Source organism: Pterocles gutturalis, unplaced genomic scaffold, assembly GCF_000699245.1.
Source record: "Pterocles gutturalis isolate BGI_N339 unplaced genomic scaffold, ASM69924v1 scaffold21515, whole genome shotgun sequence".
Classification (NCBI taxonomy): Eukaryota; Metazoa; Chordata; class Aves; order Pterocliformes; family Pteroclidae; genus Pterocles; species Pterocles gutturalis.
Window position 1 is genome coordinate 1,993 of NW_010146543.1, and position 17,290 is coordinate 19,282.

The following is a 17,290-nucleotide window of genomic DNA, read 5'->3' on the forward strand; positions in this document are numbered from 1 at the left end:
CAGCCACACAAGTGAGGCAAAACCTCCATTCCCAGGATGGAGATGTATCATGATGACAGTGAGGAGGTTTCTATCATCAATGGAGATCACACTGATAGAGTCCACATGGATGCGAGGGTGGAAGGTCTTGTGGCTCCCACAGGGAGAGAGCAGGGAAAGATAACTCTTTATAACATATTATTGGTCAACGTGTATAAAAAGGAAGGGCTGGAGAAAGCCTGTTTGTGAAGAGGATGAAGGACAAAATTAAGAGAGTGTTTGAGTGAGCCAGGCAAACACAAGCAGCCTTTACAGCACATACCTTCAAGGTGAAGCCACATTAACCGTCCTTTAACTGAGGTGATAGAAGCGACACATATCTCTGCAGGGTTCCTGGGGTTCACTGCCTCCAGCTTCATGTTCTTAGTAAAGCCACGGCTGAAGGATGTCTGAAAGAAGCAAGGACCAACACTGAAGCACGGCACTGAAGCACTGCATGACTGTAATTAGGCTCTCCACCGGGAAGCGTAAATCTAGCATGGTTTGCACTGGAAGTCCAGGACAGACTCAAGACCATACAGGCATCCAGATTGAAAATGGAGCTGCCCTGGACATCTATATGAAAAAACAATGATGGCAAAAAAACAGGAAGCAATGTAATTCATGGTTTATGCCAATTCCTAACTCTCAGAGATTCCTAACTCTCAGAGGAATTCCTCCTCTCAGAGGAGGTTACTCCACACCAGGTCCAAGTGTATTTGAATGCTTGCTAGTGATGCATTTGCTGTGCACCATTGTTGACGGGAAATTACACAGAGGGTTCCCAAATCTGATGAGCTTGAGCATCTCTCACCTTGCTAGGAGAAACCTTTTAAACAAATGACCCATCTTGCCTGAGACCAGAGATACTTCTTCACATATTCAGTTGCCCAAGCTGACTGAGGCTGGAGAAATCTGAGTAACCTATTCCAGTACTGATTACTTGATTCCTTCATGGAGTATTTAAGATCAATGTACAAGGTCCTCTCTGTAGACTTCAGGTATACAAGTTCACTAGCTGCAGCTGGGTGTAGACAGAGCCAAGTTGGGTTTACTGCTACAGCAATACTTCTGCATGCTTAAATACAGCACCAAAGAAACAGGTCTTTCATGGATTATCGGAGGCCCCCACTGCTGTCCCACTCTTCTCCAGTGAAGGCAAAGTCAGACCAAATACTACAGCAATGATCCCCAAATGAGTGGTCATCACTCCAAATAAGAAACACAGGACCAGAATGTGAGGTCATGGGTTAGAGAGGATGCAGCATCCCCCACTGCACTACGTGTTTGGGAGCCTGAGAGAAACTGCAGTTCAAATCACTCGGGTACCACTGCTGTAGACTAATGTGTGCCTCAGCAAACCGCTTCATCCTGAGGCTGGTTTGGCACGTGAGAGCAGCAGGCTCACCCCTAGCATAACAACCAGAGCTCCACTTTGTAGCTGCTGCAGGGGATGCCAAGCCCAAGACCCTAAAAGCCTCCCCAAAAACTTTCTTCACAAGCCAAGCCTCAAGCTACTCCTCACATGCTTTCATCCTTACCCTCTGTCCCTTCCAGTGTCCCCTCTCCTTTCACTTATGCTCAGTCCCTTCCCAACATCCCCACCACCACTATCCCTAAAATGCACAGATGCAATACCTGTGGCCACACCATAGCTTCCTTTCCTTGCATCTTCCTCCCCTCCATCCTATTTGTTCCATCAGCTGTGAGTGCCTGCATTTCAACGTTTGCACGCAGTAGCACAAAAAGATTCCCCTTCTCAGCTGAGATTTTGGCTAATAACAATTAGGATGGGTAATAACTGTCGCCGACTCAAAATGACAGCAAACTCTCATCCAGCAACCCCAAGTGGAGCAACTGGAAGCCAGATTCAAATACAACCCTTCTGCCACTTGTACAGCACCTAGGACCATGAGCAACTTCACCTTGAACAATTAGCTCTTTGTGAGACTGAAAACTTCTGGATTTGGTCTTTTTTTTTTTTTCATCAAGAAGCCTTCCACAAACATGCTCCTAGTCTCCAATGTTGCTTGGACTGTCAGCAGCCTTGCTCAGCACACAGAGCAGCTTCACCCTGTAAAAGCTGCCAATGGCCACGACTGCAGAAAAGCCAGGTCAGTTTGTTTAAATGCCTTTTATATTGCCTAACAAGGAAACGCCATTTATCATCACACGGGCTCCTTTCACTGCAGTTCGGTGCTGGAGGCTAATTTATACAGAATCAACGACAAAACAGTTAGCTGGGAGTTTATTTTACTAAGCATTTGGTCATGTCAATCCATTTCATAACTGCCTCTCCTTGTTAAATATCCCCCCCGGGGAAACAGTTACAGCATATCCACTTCCAGCACCACGTCTGGCTGCACGAGGTGGAAGATGTGCTTGCAATACAGCTTCTATCAAAGAGCCGCTCGCAGCCACAAAACAAATGGACCGACCTGCCAGGGAGGCTGTGCAAGGGACAACAGCGAGATTACATCTCTGCAGAGAACTGTGTTATCAAGAGTGAAAGAATAACAGACATATGTTCATCTGATGAATGCTTCCTCAAAAAAAAAAAAAAAAAAACAAAAGGAAAAAAGTTCTTAGACCTGATTTAATCTTCGGAGGATATTACGCAGAGACTCAAGGCGTCCAGTGTTGAGAGCACAGATCCATTATTTGACAAAACGAAAAGAGATACAAAGAAAAGGGAGGTGTGCTTGCAGAAATGAAGAAATACAGCAGCTGACCCACTGTATTGGTGTGATGCAGCATTGTCCAGCTTCCCTCAGCACTTTCTGAAATCTTTGCTTAAAGTCCCTTGAGGCAGGGGGTTTTGTATAGGATTGCACAGTAAATGGGGCAAAGAAATCCTAACTCTGATTTGATTCCCAGGCCGAACTCTGTTGATGATACAGGTTTTCTGAATTCATCAACAAAAAGTGTTCAAACTCATCAATTCACCATCAAAGCTCTGTTTCAAGCCAGGCTGCCTGTGGGCCCACCACACATGAATGAGGAAGACAATTTCACAGGTTCCCACACACCATGCAAAAACATGGCTAGTCTCTTGGGAAACTGTCTGAATTCTGCTTTTGATAAACATCCTGCGCCCCGGTCTCATGACCGCTGAGCACAGTGAAAGTAACTCCCAGAGGAACCTGCTTCTCCACTGCTCACAACACCGCTGTACTCTGCAAACCCTTCTGCGCTCATTTTAGGTACCACCACATTCTCAGTTATTGATGGGATCTCAACTTCCATCAGTTGATGGACGCATGAAGAAGAGCATCGGGTTACTGGAAAAAGCAGAAGGCTACATCTGCCTTTCATGAATACCTGTTGGATCGAGCCATGCCAGACTGTCATTGCCACAATACAGCCTGCAAAAGACTGTTTCCAAATTCCTGAATCTTGATGGCCTCCTGCTGCTCATTCTCACATCGCTGTTGCTGTCTCAAGGAAGCACATGAACTGTCCCAAAGACCAGAGCATCCATGTGGGTTCATCACTTTTCTTACACTCTTGAGCTCAACAGCTTCAATCCTTGCTTTTACATGCATTTGGTTGGGTTAAATGTGTCCCTTTGGAAGCCAGAGAAAACACCCAACATGTAGAAAGGGACAGATGATATAATGCATTTTTTTTTTTTTACCCAGTGTATGCTTTTTCAATAGCACTTGAATTACTTGTAATGGTCAGAGATCCTTCTGGTGCTAGGTGCTGTACAAAATCAGAGGGGAGATGAAGAACAGGAAACCTAAATGAATCAGATAAAGACAATGGTAAGATAACATTTTTTTCTCTTTTAGGGATGGAGACCTGAAGCAGTTTTCCAGCTTCCTTCCTAAGACAGCCTCAGGCTGGTCTGGAGGAACCTCTCAAAGCCTTGCTGCAGCTTTTCTGTGCAAGCTATTTTGTTTCACATGGATGGACAGGAGCGATGGCAAAGACAAAAAGAGAACTTACGTTTCTGAAGCAGAGGTGAGGCGCTGCCTCTGCTCCACACTGCTTCTGGTAGTCTGCCCAGTCAAAGTCCTGGCCAGAGTAACCTACAGGGTGACAAAACAGAAAATGCCATCAGCCACCATTTCACACCTGAGCGAGAGCATGAAATGGGCTCCAAGGAGTCTACTGTTTGTGTTTCAGCACCCCATCCCACCTCAGTGAACCACGCAGGATCAGCGGGCACGTTCTCTGGGTGCCTTTGTACCCCACGAGAGCCAATGCCAAAGCTTCTCCAGCCCCCACTCGCACACCTTCTCCATTTCACTTTGAAAACTCCGTATCTTCATTAAAAAGCAATAAAACATACTTGTTTTCTTGATTTTCCCTTTCCTGTGAGCATCTGAAAGGCTTTAATAAGGACTTTTTTCTCCTTTGTTTAGCTGTCACAAGTTGGACATCAAGAGTCCCTCAGCAGTGGACAGGGAGAGGACAATCAGAAGCTGATCCATCCTCTCCCTCAAAGCATGAAATAAATTCTATTCCCTCTTCATTGACATGGGTGTACCCTATGTGAATGACTTTCCAGCAGTTCCACATATGTGGTCTGAATCCCATCATAGTAAGCATGTTATCCAAGGCTGTATGGAAATCTGGAGGAGTGCAAGAAAATGAACCCAGATTTCCCAGCTCCCAGACTAACGTCTCAGCAGCCAGATGATCCCTTCAGCCTCTACTTCTAGGACAGAAAGGAGAGCAACTTTGATTTATATGGGCATCTCTAACAGTCCCGTCAAAGAGAGACAAAACAGACTTCTGCTCATCTATTCTTCTTACCTGGCTATTTAGGCTATTTAGGGACAGAAAGAGGGGTTTTGCTGCTTTTTTTTTTGTGTGCTTTGGGGGTTTTTTCATCTGCCTCAGCCTGGTTTTAAGGTGCTTGAAACCAGTGAGTGCTAATCCTGTCCAGGACCCTGTGATGATACTGTCGATAGTGTAACAATGCTACTGCAGAACTACTCTCACTGGAAAGTTTCGGGAATCATCTAGAGGCCAAATTCTCCCCTCCATCTCCCTGCCTCGCATCTCAGCCTGGCCTCATTTCACTAGATCAGATGGGAATGAAACACTTATGACAATGAAAATTGTGAAATTTTTTTGTAGGCAAGAAAGGGACTGGAATACTGAGTGGAGTCATCTTTTGGCCACCCAGATCCAAAAAAGGAGGTAAAAATTTTACAAATAAAGTCCCAACATCCTGCTAAGATGCAAATACCTGGGATAAGAGGAACTTCTAATCCTAAAAACTGCATATATGACAAATAAACTAATGAGATAAAGCCTTGAGCAGAGAGGGCCCTAAAAGGTGCCTGTCTCCATGGGGCATCAAAGTGTATAATAATTGGAAAGACACAAATAAACATGCACAGGGAAGTAAAAACAGGCAATTACTTATAGAGAATGTTCGTCATACAAAAAAGAAATAACCTTGCGCTGGTTTTAACAACCAATTTCTGCAACAGTATTTTCTTTCTGCTTTTTCTCCATCTCCTTCTTGCTCTCCAATTATTTGTTTACCAGAAACTTTCCAGCTTCGTAAAATGAAATGGAAAACATGAGGAGAAGTGCACATCACATCAGAAGGGGATTCATCTGATTGCGTGCAGATTTTTGCAGTGGAGATGCTTATAGCTGTGCCTGTCACCCTGGGTTCCCTAAAGTCAATGGAGAAACAAGCAGATCTAGAGGTCGTCTGTCTGTCCTCCTGCAGAAGGAGCAGAATTGCCCTGTGAAAGTCCCTCTCGCCCTCCATTGACTCCAGAAGCAGCTACAGTGATGGGCTCAGGTGAGGACAGTCACAGCACAGCTGTCTACATTGAATCCCCTGGGGTCCACCTCATCTGCCAGAGCACAGTGTCCCCAGAGACCCAAAAGCCTGCTTATGGACAGGTTTTGAATTTTAATTCCAAGCTATGCAAAATCTTGGCAGAGTGGATGGAAAAACCACCACACAACCATCTATTGGCTTGGCCCTGCATCACTGAAATTGTTGGAAGACCTTTTGCTGTAGACTTCAGCATGAACAAAACCCAGGAGAGCAGCTAGAGCATTTGCCATAACTCACTTCATCAACCCAATGAGGATGATACTCAGGAACCAGCTTCAAACAATCCTAGACCTGTAGATGGCCTTTCCATGGAGCACCACAACATAAGCTAAATGTGTATTTCCATTAGCACATGGCACTGACATACTGTTATCCTTTAAGGCTCAGCCCAAGTAATAACGTTCAAAGCTTCGCTTGCATGATCCCCATGCATGTAAAACTCCTTGTGTTTTCTACCTTGACTCTCAGCACAAGAGCCCAGCACTTCAGTCAGAAGCAAATACAACAATACAAATGAGTTGGAGGTTTTGGAAGTGGCATTTCCTTTGCAATCCTTACAACTAGGAGCACTATTGAAAGGGTTTTACCCTTCTTAATAGCTCATAAAAAGGAACCATGGTTGTTACTGTAAAGGGAAGTGGTCTATAAATCCAGCTCTAATAAACATAAACAGCGCTTGTTCAATGTTTATACAGCAGCAGTAAATGGATATTCATTTTTGGCACTGTACAGGAAAATACTGCTCTGTATTTCTAGCAGCAAATGTTTGCACCTCCTGTTCACGACTCATCTACTGTAAGTTTGGCTTCTACAAAGGCCTGATGGGCAAAAAGGCAAGAGAATGGATATCAGAGAAATAAAGGACTCCGAACCCAAATACCCTAAACTGGCACGTTGTTCTGATGAAATAAAATCAGTTCACTTTAAAATCAGGGAACCTCCATGTCAACAACAAATTAAGCAAAAAAACCAAGCACTGAAATACAATAGAGCAAAGAAACTCTTTTGACAAAAGGACTTCTGCCATTGTTCTTTTGCTCCATGGGATCTTCTTGCCTTTCAACAGGGAGAGTCATGACGAAATATTGTCAAAATATTCTCTCTTAATGGTGATGTTGGTCAGGAATGAGTGAGCACTGGGAAAGCAGGAGGCTGGTCAAATCTGGCGTGAGAAGGGGCAATTCTGGACACCCCAGGGCAGGCAAAGCTGTCTGGTGATTTGGGTGGAAATGGTGGGATTTTCTCCTCCTTCTGCAGACCTGCTCACCAGCAGCCAGCTCACACCACAGCCTTCCTCGCTTTCACAGCATTGCAGCCCTCTCCCATCAGTCCTGGTTACTTCTTTATCCAAAGCTGATATTTTTCTGCTCAGAGAAGACCCCCTCAATGGGGGTTTTGATGCTTTTCACTTTCCCTCTGCTTGGTTTTTGGTGGTTTGTGATTATTTTTTTTTTAATAAATTGTTTTGATATCTGGTTATATTTCAGTGACCCAAAGAGCGTGTCTGCCAATGGAAGAGGTTTTTGACACCACAGGTGCTAAGATGCAGTTTGGGCATGCATCCCTCACACAATATAAGAAATACGGCAATATATAACATGGATCTACCTGCCACTTGGCTTATGCCCTTTTAATAGCTTCCCTCTCGGATTTCTGATCTCACAACAGAAAGAGGATTTTATTTTTATCAGGGGAATGAGGAGAGAGTTCCTTCACCTTCTCATGAGCCCAGGCAGACCCCAGTCATCAGACACCACACCAGATACCTACTTGCCCCTCTGACTTTACTGGACAAGTTGAGAAATATCCATATGATGGAGGCTACAGGCACTTCTAAAAACACGGGCATCTAAAAGAGAGTTTGCATGCACCTGACCTGTAAAACACCATCTCAGACAAGCTTTGTACCAGCACGGATTGGAAATTATCAGGCCATGACCCTAAGAGAAACGTCTTGCCTGTGGTCTACTTTAGTTAATTAGCTGGCCTGGGGGAAGCTGCATGTGAATTTGGGGTGGAAAAACCAAAACATTCCATTTATTTTCATTTTTAGCAACTCTTCTGGCCAATATCAGTGAGCGCTTACACAGGCATTATCACTACACCTGGATTTAAGCAGGAGGGAGCTGAAGCATCCAGACAGCCCATTTATTTCAGTAAAAGCAACAGAGTAATCACGGATGCTCTGCATGCAGCTGCACGCACAGGACTCCAGGACTTTGATGGGAATTACAAATTACATCTTTTGAAGAGACAGTCTGGATATACATAAGAGGACTCTGAATCTGGTGGGGAATAACCCTTCACTTCCCTAGGTTTGGCAGCAACATACTTTTTCCATAATCAAAACAAATCTGCACGCACAAAACTCTGTGAGTTTGTTGGGGTTTTTTTGAGGCATTTCTTTTTCCCCCAAGAAACACCAGCTTTTGGCAAAGGGTCAACATCCCAGCCAGCTTCAAAAATCTACAAATTCCAGAGAACCAATGCATTATGCAAGTGAAGAAATATTGGTAGGACACCACAGGTGGCTGTCTGAAATCGCAAGTAATTAACTGCACTGCTACGAAGCTGGGAAATAGCACGGTTGGAGGCTGTTTCTCCTGGCTCTGACCTGAACCACTGCTCGCAATTTGCCCTCACCTGGGATTTTCTGAGACAGCTAAAGAAATGCCTACACACTCTTGGGCAGGCAGCTGTGAGTTTAGACTTTTAGATTTAGAAGCTTTGCTTGGCCTCGGCGTTGTACCAAGGTGGATGTCACAGGGAGATGCCTGGTTTGCCTCTAGCATGACATGACTTTCAATGCTCCTTTTGCTCTCTACGCAGACAAAGCATCGCTAAGATGCATTTTACAGGAATTCATTAGGCTTTGGACATCAGTCCACCACTGTTTTTTTGCAGAGATGCTCACGTGGTGGTATGAGTCAGAACAGCCCCGGTGACTCCAGAGAGCTACTCTGTCTCGAGATACTCAGGGTGATGCTCTATGGTGAACAGCATCATGGTTTTAAAGGCAATAAGAAGAGGTAAACTTCCTTCAGAGGGAACCTGCAAATCACGGTGAAGGCATACGAACCCTTGGGAGGTGTGAGATTGACTCCGTTTTTAAGGCACCACTGTATTGGCAAGATCCCTAAGGAATCCGCATGGCAAAGCATGGAGATTTTGCTGGGTTCAGGTCTCAAGTCATCAATGGTCACTTGTAAATAATGATTGTTAAAAACCTAAGGGATGAAAAAGAAGAAAACAAAAATCCAAAGTTAAATTTGCTGTAACATTAGGAAATGGAGAAAGCTGAAACAGCCAGGGCCTGGAAAGACTCCTGAAAATAACCCACTCTCATCTAACACTAATCATCAAAATGTTTCTACCAAAGAGATCAAAGCTTGAGTTTTAGAGTTGGGTAAACTGAGGCAAGGGAAAGCACTGGAGTTCAGGGTCACTCAGTGTGCCCCTAGGTGAGCAGGGACTGGAGGTGATCCTGGAGGTCCCACAGCCTTCCCCTCTCTTGCCTTTGAGAGTATGGATTAAATATCCAGGTACCCCCTCCATCCAGCTGTTTTGTTTCAAAAGGTTTCCCAGATGTGCAGGGAAATATATATACATGGAGAGGAGACAGGGATAAAAGAGGGATTCCCTTTTTCTGCATGGAAGTGGTAGATGGACACGCTCATCCCCATTGGATCTAGGGCCATATATGGTCACTTAGTGATGCTTGTGTGACAGAAACAATTCATTCATCAGGAACATCCATGGATTTTAAACATCTCTCTCCATGTTTTTCCAGCCAATGAAGCACCACTCTTGGGTTTTCTTAAATACGGTGGAAATCAGGAAGAGGTTCCTAATCAGACCCTTTTCAGCCCTACTTTCTGGGAGCTCACCTTGGTCACTGATGCAGGACAGATATGAAACGGCTCCCTCATATTCACCGCCTCCAGCTTCATCCCCACAGTGAAGAAGTGGTTTCGCAAATCAGCATGGTCCTGTAGGAAGAGATGGGGAAGAGGAACACACAGTGTGTCACTGCTGTCCACCAAGGAGAGGTTGATACATTTGAAAATCTACTTGAAATGTGTTCATGCAGGTTTTGTCACTTAGGTAATTAACAGATTGACTCCCCGCTACAACTGAGCACTGCTGGTCCTATGTTCTCTTCACGCCAGCCCAACCACAGAAAAAGAGGGAACAACTTGGCTTCTAGAGGACAGATCTGCAGGACCAAGCCTGTCATATCTAAAGCACAATGTGCATCCATCTCATCAGCAACATCTAACTTGGAACTCCGTCAACAAGCAGATCATGCTCACCAAAATGAGGACCTGTCGAAGAAATGGTGACTTGAAAATCTCCCCTGGGCAGAGCCTCTTCACCTCCAACAGTCACCACCATCTGAGAGAAACTAAAGGTCTAGAGTGTCAGGACTCAGTCTGAGGTCCCCCAGGGTAATGCACAACATAGATGCAAACAACTCAGGATGGCCCTGATCTACCCTGATGGATGTCCAGCTCCTGCAGGGCACCAAAATGAGGACCTCAGCTGGTTTCCACGTACTGCAAGATGGAATGGTGTTTTCTCCAGCCAGGAGATTAAAAGTGGACTAAGGCCCAAACAATTAACTCAGACCAAAAATGTGGGCAAGAAGATACCATGATGGTGGGAAAACATGCAACTGTTCAAGCACTTGCCCACTGCAACACTTTCGCCCAGCTACACCCAGAGGGTTGCACACAGCAGCTTTGGGGATGGCAGCAGGATGCAGTCCGAAAACTCAGAAGCAAACCAGGTTCAACTCCCTGATTTGCCATCAGTTTAGTATTTAACATCAATACACTCCATCTCTCATGACCCCTGTCTAATAGGTTGGCATCCTAATTCCAGAGTAATGATCATATTTTGTGTTAACTCGACAAAAACATCCCACAGTATTTCTAAACCATCTGTGCATTAGCCAGTACAAACACAAAAAGAGATGATGCTATATTTAACGCACACATTCAGACAACTCCAAAATACACACAGAAAGCTTGCTATCTAATAAGTGGCTAGCACTGTCATTCCCATCTACATTCACTGCTACATGTTGTATTCTTGTTCTAAAATGATATTCTATTGATCCGCAGTTGTATGTCATTGTGCTTTCTTTTCCCAAGAACTGTCTTCGCTTGTAGACTTAACAACTTCTATTTTGGGATCTCACATTCCTGCAAAAAAGGATCTCACATCCCTGCTGCCATTAGAGATAAGGATTTTTACAGGCTCCAACCACAGCTAAATGAATTGTCGTTTTCATCTTGCCAACCTGCAATGTTACAGAGCCTTTTATGTCAGAACCAAAAAGCAGTAAAAAAAAATCATAATGGATTTAGTCTCACAGCTTAAGTATATACTGATGGGACAACTGAGGAAGATTTAGCAATAATGGCCCAAATCCCACTGAACTAACGGCTGAGGAAGGAGCAGACATTCAGGACTCTGGGCATCCTATGGTGTAGCATAACCACCAGCCATACTTCTGCTTACTGGCAGCGGCTTCCATATCATTAAAGCCCCAGAGAGACAGGAGACCATTTCTAGCAGCTTTACACAGAGAATGTTTCATTGAATAGGAGTCTGAACCAGGAAAGAGAATCTGGTTCCTTGTGGATGCCCCATCCCTGGAGGGGTTCAAGGCCAGGCTGGATGAGGCTTTGAGCAACCTGGGCTAGTGGGAGGTGTCCCTGCCCATGGCAGGGGGGTTGGAACTGGATGATCTTTAAGGTCCTTTCCAACCCAAACCGTTCTGTGATTCTACCAGGGATGCACTGGATGGACAGGTCATCACAGAATCATAGAATCAGAACCACCATCCTTACTACTGAAAAGGCTCCAGCTGGGAAAAGATGGTGGCTGTAAAAATCAGACCTTCCTAGCACTGAACTTCAAATCTCCAAAGGCAAAAAGCATCTGGACTGGAGGGCTGCCTCCTCGTGCATGAGGATCCACAACCGGCGTCTCTTAGTCCTTAGGGTGAGGTTGTAAAGAAAAGGCAACTTTGCAAAATGTACATCTGGAAGCAAGCTCACACTGCAGCATCTTCCCATCAAAAGTTCCAGGATTCAACTCACGCTCAGATCCAGCTTCAATATATAATAAGCCAAGATCCACCAAAGTACTTAATCATGTTTATCTTCAAACATGCAAGCAGTTTCATCAACTTTAAGTGATTTGTTGATTGAGACCAAAATATATTGAGACCAAAATATATCGAGACCAAAATATATTGCTTCTCACTTTTATTTGAATCAGCTTCTTTTGTTCTTCTCCTTCTATTTCTTTTGGCCTTTTTCAAGGGGAAAAAAATAATTAGGTTGGGGGGGGGGGGGCGGGGAGGAAGGTAATAACATTTAAAGCTATTTTATTTCAAAAACATATCCCCTTTTCTCCTCACGCTATGCACCTTAGGATCAAATCTCCCTTCTCATTCAGTGTAGCGTGTAAACAACTTCCCTGATAAATTAATAGCAAGAGTGAACTCGCAAGAGGAGTTCATGGGATCTCAGGTATGTCTCCTTTTTGAGGGTCAAAATCCCCTTTGAAGCAGGAGCGTACATTTGTTTGGAGAAGGGCTGCGGAAGTAAAAAAGCTTGTCTGTGTTAAATGTCATTTTTGAGATGGAAAAGCTTTCATGGAGAAAAAGCCTTTGTATTGCACCTCTCTGGCAAATGGTCAGGGTCTGGATATTTGATCTCTCTCGTATATTTGCTAAAGAGAGGCACAAAAATTTACCAAAGCAGCCTTAGACTTTTGCAGCCACAAAAGAAAAAAAAGATCCTGGTGCCGTTCTCCAGTTCCAGTGCTGGAGTTGCCTCAGCCAGAAGGGAATTACTTAGGATTTGGCATATGCTCCTCTTCAAAACTCCAATTAATTTACATAATTTCTAAGAATAGGTTCGACAGAAGTGAAGGCAAAGCTTTTAATTAGTATTAGACTCAAAGTGATACACTGGATAATGAACTGCTCTCTCTTCCCTTTATTCACATTGACAGGAAAGGCGCCTGGTTAATAAAAGCAGCTACAAGAAGAGGACTGGAGGGGTAAGAATTTCCACTAGTCCCCACCAGGCTCCGCAGCCAAGCAAAAGAAACGCCTGAAATGATTATGGGTGGCAGAACCCGACCCTTTACCACTATTTCATGGCATTCAAAGCTACCTACGAGGATTTCACCAGCCATTATTTTCTAGCAACTTCTCCAAGTTTCAATTTTCTTTGAAATGCAGATGAAGAGACAGAATATTTTTGACTGGTTGTAGCATTTTATAACCTCGTGCGTGGTGAACCTTTACTCCTGTTGACAGTCAATGCTTCCCAGGAGCAGCCCGACTGACCACACAGATTTACACCAGCAGATTGCCTGACTCAGGGTTCACAAGCCCAAAGTGGGTGATGGAAATACCCTCTGACTGCTGGCGAGCAGTTAAGCTGGATCAACAATCCAAAAGGATGCAGAAGAGTCCCTTACAGCAAAGTGAAAAATCACACCACGGAAAGTACAACGAATTAACACAGTACGAGCACCACAGTCGCTCGTTCAAAGGGTCACAATCCCTAACGTGATGGATTACAGCCCGCGACAGCACTCATGGGTAATGAATGGAAAATTGCATAACCCTCCGCTGAGCGTCTCTCACTTACAGCCCAAACCCACTGGAGAAAGCCAGAGCTGTCACAGCTCTCGCTACAAACCCCAAGAAGCAATTAAACTCGGCCCCACACTCAACAGTTTTAGAGCAGTCTCCATTTGCAAATTTGCCAGCGTGCACGGGTTGGGACCCTCCGGGCCACCTGAAAGACAGCCCCACTTTGATACACATCTGCCTTCATACAGCATGTGCTTCTGCAACCCTCCCGCAGAAATACTGATGGGCTTTGTAACAGCTCCTTGCTACCAGCATCACCTGTAGGGCTGAAAGATGGAACGTCTGAAAGTCAAAGAACAATGGTGCTGGGAAGAGAACCAGGCTCCTAATTCCCAACCCTCTTCTTTACTGAACGAGTTGTATAATAATCTAAGGAGCCACTAGCAATGCAGATTTCAAAACCGTCAGGTGACTTGGGAGCCTAAATATCATTCCAAAAGAGACACATAAACAGATTTACAGAAGTATTTAGACTCTTAAGGATGCAGACAAGCTTTAGGGAAGTACCTATGTGGGTGACATGCTTAAGTCCTAAAGAAAGAGTCACTAAGCACTGGCTTTAGGTCTTGAACTCAAAAAGGTATACTTCAAAATCATCATAGTAATTTGCCCTTTCTGGTGCCTTGCTAAATCTGGCTTCTGAGTATTTCTACTCCAAAAGAAGTCATTTGCATTATCTTCTGATAGTTAAATCATAGAATCATAGAACGGTTTGGGTTGGAAAGGACCTTAAAGATCATCAAGTTCCAAACCCCTGCCATGGGCAGGGACACCAATGCTAATTTTTAGCCCATTCTGCTCAAGATAGAACACTGGAGTCATCTCATCGTAAACCCAGCAGCTTACGCAGTGTCTAGATAAAAGGAAAAGGCTCTAATTTACCCTCTAATTTTCAGATATCCTAAAAGTCAGGGCTCTTTTGGTCCAGGATAGTCAGATTCACACCAATGATAAAACGTGTGTCATCTTTGTGCAAAATTCAGAACTAAGTCCGAACGCTGAAAAGCTGCAAAGTTGAGAGGCTGATTAGAAACACTGAGCATTTAATAAATGATTGACAGGAGCCTCCTTTAATCCTCACCAACTGTAACAGTATGAGATGCTATTGCCTTCAGTCACATCTCTCCTGGTTTACCCTACTGAAAGACACAGAAGAAGTGGGCCCCATCTGCTATGATTGGAAACATATTATTTGATTCAGTTTTTGTTTTCAAAGAAATCGCTTCCCCCAGTGTTTTCTCTAATTCTCCAAGAAACTGGCTGCTTCTAATAGCCCAATTTTAATCACAAACCTCATGTGTGGTAACCAGTCACAAACACAGTAATAGGAGTGGTTAAACTGCCTCTACAGGAATCCGGCATTTGTTTTTTAATTGAGCAAAAAGAAATAAATAAAGAAACCCTCCCCAATGCAATCCTCTGCTTTCTTTGCAGATGAATTGGTCTTGTTTTGCGATTCATCAACTTCCTTTGCTAAACATGGAGCAATTTTCCCTAAAGACACACTCTCTGCAGGGAGACAAAAAATCCTCCGGTAAGATGCAACGCAAGTAAATTGTCCCTTGGTTTGACAAGTACAGACACAAGAAAACCAAAATGTAGAAATGCGGGGTGGGATGAAGAGGAAAGGGTGTTGCGAGGGAAGCTTTAGAGATACTGTGACCCTGAAATAATGAGCACAAGAGCCGGCTACGAATGGCACCTACTGAACAGCCCCTTAAAAACTGAAAATGCTTCTGCCTACGATCGAATTTAGCCCTACAGATTTTAAGCTCCTCTTGTTGAATAAAAAATAGTTACCATAGAAACAGCAACATTGCAGAGTAGCCGGTCTAAATCCAAATACACCTTCTCCGTATGGCTCAGCCCGCCGCAGATGGCATTAGGGCAAAGCTCCCCTCCTACGCAGCGCCTGCTTTGATTCGCCTGGGCAGTGGCAGCCCAGGCAGCAGAGGTAAAAGAGACAGATATGCACACACTTGGGGTTTTTTTTGTGTTTGTTTGCTGGTTTTGGGTTGGTTTTGTTTGGGTTTTTTTAATGTCTTGCAGCATTCAGGACTGCCACATCACTCCACAATCATTCATTAATGAATCCTTGTTGTGTCACATGTATGTGTCCCATTTCACAGGTGGGAAAGTCCAGTGGAAAGGAAGACAAAGGGGGGAACACCAACTTGAGTGCTCAAAGTGAAACCATCAGTGTCTCTTTTCACACCCCTAAGTAAGTACCTCGGCCATGAAGAGGGACTGAGTCCTCACAGGTGTTTATTTGGATCGAGTCTGCCCTCCGTAATGTCATGGCAGAAATCAAGGGGAATTTGGTAGAGGATCAGAACAAATTCAGCGTACACCATGGGCTGCAACCACCCTGCTGAAAAAAAGGACCACATCTGGCCTTTGTTTTCTTGGGGAAATATCACCCACCTTCAGACAGATGACTTTTAGGTATCACCCAACCCCTACATGGCCGCAGACTCTGTCTGCAGACGCACATCAGCCCCTCTCCATGGAAAACACTGCCATGCCCAAAGGTGCGGGAGCCAAGAGCTCAGGTCGTCACGCACAAACTCTCCTGGACACCAAGCCTGGATTCAGTAAGTAAGCTGGATCAGGCCCTTTGGCTAACCTCTTACCATCCTGAGAGACCCCTAGCATGTAACGGAGAAAGAAAACCACACATGCTAAACGTACAGCCAGAGGGATGAGGAGGGCTGAGGGACCTGGTTCCCATTCAGTCCATCTGCTTTGCTTGAACTGTCTCTGGCATTTCTCTTCCAATCCAGACTTTCATAGGGTGCTGCCAAATAGACTCTCAGGGCATTTCAGGGCTTGGCTTCACTCACCTCCTTGGAATGCTCTCCTCACCCATTTCCTTGCAAGGCCCATGGTCAGGAGGAAGCTGTAGAGAGGTTAAAACTTCTCCCTGGTCCACAGAGGGACCGCCAGACTCCATCTCTACCTGAGTGACACTTTGATAACAGAGCCATCCTCGCTCCCAAGAGCCACGAAGGCAGCTACGTTTGCCAGACTCCATCTCTACCTGAGTGACACCTTTGATAACAGAGCCATCCTTGCTCCCAAGAGCCACGAAGGCAGCTACGTTTGTAAGGACCTTAGCGGTATACTCCTAATGATGGTTATTAGGTCTTACAAAGATAAATGGCTTTAACGAGCTGAGACAGGAGTGGGCCAAAAGGCAGCCAAACAGCAGAGGGATCAGGATGCCACGGACATCTCCCAGCCACGCAAATGGCAGTCAGGGAGAAGGGCTGGTGAGTGCTACGGACAGGGAAGAACAGATGGAATATAAATAATCTGGCAGCCTGCAAACAACATGGCTACTCATGGGTTATTAAAGCACAGCATGTGCAACGAGGGTCAGCCAAGCCATCGGTGCATGGAGGAGCTGGGGATTGCTGATGTTGGGGTTTGGCTTCCAAGCGAAACCAAAAGCACGTCTGTTTTAAGCTACTGCATCAACATGTGTCCATCTATTAGAGGGGGTGAAGACAGAAAAACCCTGTTGGACTTCAACTCTATCCATCTACTCAAGTCAGGATGGCCTCTGAGCAGAAAGTAACCCTTGGGTTTCTCTGTCTTACACTTAAACTTCTTGAGAATACTAAATAATGGAAGAAAAGACCCAAAAACACCCAAAGGGCTTATTAACTTTTGAGAGATGTTGTCCTCCTTTTTAAAAGAAAACATCAGGCTTGGAGAAGTAGTCCATCTTACTCTTACAATTAAAATGAACAATTCTTCTGATGGAAAAA

General features: G+C 44.7%; 1 protein-coding gene across 1 annotated transcript in view; it reads right to left on the bottom strand.

The window, feature by feature from the left end:
- Window positions 1–301: 301 nt before the first annotated feature.
- LOC104470749 (scm-like with four MBT domains protein 2) overlaps window positions 302–17,290 on the bottom strand; it is a gene marked incomplete at its 3' end in the record, with an annotated part of 66,352 nt that continues 49,363 nt past the window's right edge. The window contains exons 7-10 of the mRNA XM_010085785.1: window positions 9,721–9,822; window positions 8,913–9,060; window positions 3,970–4,052; window positions 302–428 (exon numbers count right to left, since the gene is read on the bottom strand). Of these exons, the coding sequence (XP_010084087.1) occupies window positions 302–428; window positions 3,970–4,052; window positions 8,913–9,060; window positions 9,721–9,822 (460 nt within the window). The remainder of the gene's footprint in view (window positions 429–3,969; window positions 4,053–8,912; window positions 9,061–9,720; window positions 9,823–17,290) is intronic.